Source organism: Cydia fagiglandana, chromosome Z (genome assembly GCF_963556715.1).
Source record: "Cydia fagiglandana chromosome Z, ilCydFagi1.1, whole genome shotgun sequence".
NCBI lineage: Eukaryota > Metazoa > Arthropoda > Insecta > Lepidoptera > Tortricidae > Cydia > Cydia fagiglandana.
In genome coordinates, this window is record NC_085959.1 from 4,054,027 (window position 1) to 4,058,145 (window position 4,119).

The 4,119-nt window shown below is 39.3% G+C and overlaps 1 protein-coding gene across 1 annotated transcript; it reads left to right on the forward strand.

Annotated features, from left to right (window-relative positions):
* The first annotated feature begins 1,944 nt into the window (after window positions 1-1,944).
* On the forward strand, window positions 1,945-3,531 carry LOC134678160 (uncharacterized). Its single transcript, XM_063536614.1, has 2 exons — window positions 1,945-1,976; window positions 2,062-3,531. The coding sequence occupies exon 2, from the start codon at window positions 2,145-2,147 to the stop codon at window positions 3,264-3,266; it is 1,122 nt and encodes a 373-aa protein (XP_063392684.1). The 5' UTR covers window positions 1,945-1,976; window positions 2,062-2,144; the 3' UTR covers window positions 3,267-3,531.
* Window positions 3,532-4,119: the final 588 nt, after the last annotated feature.

The following is a 4,119-nucleotide window of genomic DNA, read 5'->3' on the forward strand; positions in this document are numbered from 1 at the left end:
ACATTTAGACACTTGTATTATTTTTCTGTGCTAAAACACTGATGCCCTGGACGCTTCGGGCCTTCGGTACTACGCGGAGCTCGGCCTTCGGCCTTCGCATTTAGACACTTGTACTATTGTTCTATGTTAAAGCACTTAAATCCTGGACGCTTCGGGCCTTCGGCCCTACGTGGAGCTCGGCCTTTGGCCTTCGCATTTAGACACTTGTACTATTGTTCTGTTGTAAAGCACTAACATCCTGACCGCTTCGGGCCTTTAGCCCTATGCGGAGCTTGGCCTTCGGCCTTCACATTTAGACACTTGTATTATTTTTCTGTGCTAAAACACTGATGCCCTGGACGCTTCGGGCCTTCGGTCCTACGCGGAGCTCGGCCTTCGGCCTTCGCATTTAGACACTTGTACTATTATTTTATGTTAAAGCACTTAAATCTTGGACGCTTCGGGCCTTCGGCCCTACGCGGAGCTTGGCCTTCGGCCTTCGCATTTAGACACTTGTAATATTGTATGTGTTTAAGCACTGACATCTTGGACGCTTCGGGCCTTCGGCCCTACGCGGAGCTCGGCCTTCGGCTCTCGCATTTAGACACTTGTACTATTGTTTTGTGTTATAGCACTTAAATCCTGGACGCTTTGGGCCTTCGGCTTTACGCGGAGCTCGGCTTTCGGCCTTCGCATTTAGACACTTGTACTATTGTTCTATGTTAAAGCACTTAAATCCTGGACGCTTCGGGCCTTCGGCCCTACGCGGAGCTCGGCCTTTGGCCTTCGCATTTAGACACTTGTACTATTGTTCTGTTGTAAAGCACTAACATCCTGACCGCTTCGGGCCTTTGGCCCTATGCGGAGCTTGGCCTTCGGCCTTCACATTTAGACACTTGTATTATTTTTCTGTGCTAAAACACTGATGCCCTGGACGCTTCGGGCCTTCGGTCCTACGCGGAGCTGGGCCTTCGGCCTTCGCATTTAGACACTTGTACTATTGTTCTATGTTAAAGCACTTAAATCCTGGACGCTTCGGGCCTTCGGCCCTACGCGGAGCTCGGCCTTCGGCCTTCGCATTTAGACACTTGTACTATTGTTCTGTGTTATTGCACTTAAATCCTGGCCGCTTCGGGCCATCGGCCCTACACGGAGCTCGGCCTTCGGCCTTCGCATTTAGATACTTGTAATATTTTATGTGTTTAAGCACTGACATCTTGGACGCTTCGGGCCTTCGGCCCTACGCAGAGTTCGGCCTTCGGCTCTCGCATTTAGACACTTGTACTATTGTTTTGTGTTATAGCAATTAAATCCTGGACGCTTCGGGCCTTCGGCCCTACGCGGAGCTATGCCTTCGGCCTTCGCATTTAGACACTTGTAGGTACTATTGTTCTATGTTAAAGCACTTAAATCCTGGACGCTTCGGGCCTTCGGCCCTACGCGGAGCTTTGGCCTTCGCATTTAGACACTTGTAATATTGTTATGTGTTTATGCACTGACATCTTGGACGCTTCGGGCCTTGGGCCCTACGCGGAGCTCAGCCTTCGTCCTTCGCATTTAGACGCTTGTACTATTTTTCTGTGTTATAGCACTTAAATCCTGGACGCTTCGAGCCTTCGGCCCTACGTGGAGCTCGGCCTTCGGCCTTCGCATTTAGACACTTGTAATATTGTTATGTGTTTAAGCACTTAAATCCTGGACGCTTCGGACCATCGGCCCTACACGGAGCTCGGCCTTCGGCCTTCGCATTTAGACACTTGTAATATTTTATGTGTGTAAAGAAAATAGTGATACCTATTTTCTTAATGTTAACCTTTATGCGGCTAGCCGCTTTAGCCATAGACTTTACCGAGTGTCATGAATAACACTTAAGACATTGACATCCATCATAGGAAAAATATTCAATACTATAAAATAGATAAAGATTGATTCTATGTAAAAGAAATAACAAAACCCCAGAATAGAGGCTTTAAATGTTGTTTCTTTATTATTTACAGGTAAATTACTTTATATTTCAAACAAATGTTGTAGAAGATTAGATGTATTTAGTTCGATTTTAAAATAAATCTTTATTATTTACAGAGAAACGCAATTTCGCCTTTATTTCATGCACCATAGTGTGATATCATTATAAAACAACATTTTCTGCAAATATTTCAAGAAATATGGAAAAGTTAAGATTTGATTTTGCTGTAAAACCTGCGGCAGATGGAAAATCAAACGTTTTGTGTATAACATCGATCGCTACACCCGGTGGGCAGATTTTTGGATTACCACCGGAACACCAGCCTGTGCAAATGCATCCAGCAATAATAAATACTTCCAACTTTGCGAAAATACGGAAATCGTTAACTAAAAGGCATCAAACAAGAAAAATTTGGATAACTTTGACAGAAGAGATATCAAAAGTATACTTGGATGAGGAGGAAAATATACAGTGTAATGATATTTATTTGGAAGAAATTTCAGAAACAAATGTTGAATCTATGCCAAGCGGTTCGAATGAAACATTGGAAAAAATTTTAGAAAAATTGCTTGACGAAAAACAGAAGAAGTCTGAAACACAAAATTTAGGGAAAATTGCAAAGGATTTCATGATTAACAAATTCTCCGGGCGAAACTCAAATGCTTACCAATGGATACAAGATTTTAACAAAGAATGTGAACGTTTCCAAATAGTTGAGGACAGGAAAAAAATTGAAATTCTAAAAAACTTCTTGGAATACTCCAGTGTTGATTGGTATAGTTGTATGCTAATGAAATTTACTGTAGAATCTGAGTGGAGTAAATGGGAGAAAAATTTTTGTGAGACGTTTGCAAACAAAGGATGGTCACCCATTAGATATGCTCTTACCTTTAAATATCAGGCAGGTTCGTTACTTGAGTATGCCTTAAAGAAAGAAAAACTGTTACTGGAAATAAGAAAATCAACCGATACTGGAACACTGATCGACCTTATAGCACTTGGTCTGCCTAATTATGTGGCGGATAAAATTGATCGTGAAACTTTGCAACAGACGGAGGACTTATATAATGAACTAGGAAAATTGGAACATATGGTTGGAAAGAATAAATATGATAAAAAAAATCCTACAACTCTAGATATGAAATCCAAGAAAGTTGAAGAAAAAAAGCCATGCCAAGTTTGTATAACTGAAAACAAAGGGACACGCTACCATCCCGAAGAAAAATGCTGGTTTAAAGGAAAAAATCAAAAAGCAATTGTGAAAAGTGTGAATAACTCAGAATTGGAAGTTGAGCTGAATGAGCAGAATCCAAAAAACTAGAAGTACCACCATTAATAAAAGTAAAGCTGCTGTTAAATGATACATTAAAAGTGTCTGGGATTTATGACCCAGGGTCAAATGTGTCATTAATAAATTCTAAATTATTAAAGATAAAAGATAAAGAAAAGACAACTGATATAGAAACAGCAAACTTGAGTACTATTAATGGTGCGAAGAAAACAAAAGGTATGATAACACTCAAAATAAAAATATATAAAATTGAGTCAAAGATGGATATTTTCGTCATAGAAAATCTTCCTTATGATTTTCTAATAGGTTTGGATTGTATAAAACAATTCAAATTAATGCAAGATGATGAATTAAACATTTTACAATATAATAGTCCAGAAGATAAAAAGAAGTTCCTGAATGGAGAGAATATAGAAAAAGAAGAGTTGATAAGTAATTCTTCAAATATATCTAACGTCAATATTCCTGATGTACTGGGTGACAAAGATGACGATATTACTTTTACGGAGATACTACTAAATAAAGAGATTAAAAGCAGATATGAAATAAATTTTAACGAACATATTAATTCAGATGAATTTGAAATGTCAGTAAATCATCTAGATTCATATCAACAAAGACAGATTGACAAGTTAATTGAAAAATATAAATCAGTCTTTGCTAAGGATAAATATGACATTGGCACTGTACGCGATTATGAAGCTCATATAGACTTGATGGTGGACAAGTACTGTAGCAAACGTCCATATAGATGCAACACAGAAGATAGAAAAGAAATAGAAGGACAAATATCGAAACTACTAAAGAACAAATTAATTGAAGAATCTTATAGCCCGTTTGCTGCTCCGGTGACTTTGGCATATAAAAAAGAAGATGGAAAACG

Excerpts from the sequence above, each read along its gene's own strand:
- LOC134678160 (XM_063536614.1), top strand. The coding sequence starts at position 2,145 with ATGGAAAAGTTAAGATTTGATTTTGCTGTAAAACCTGCGGCAGATGGA.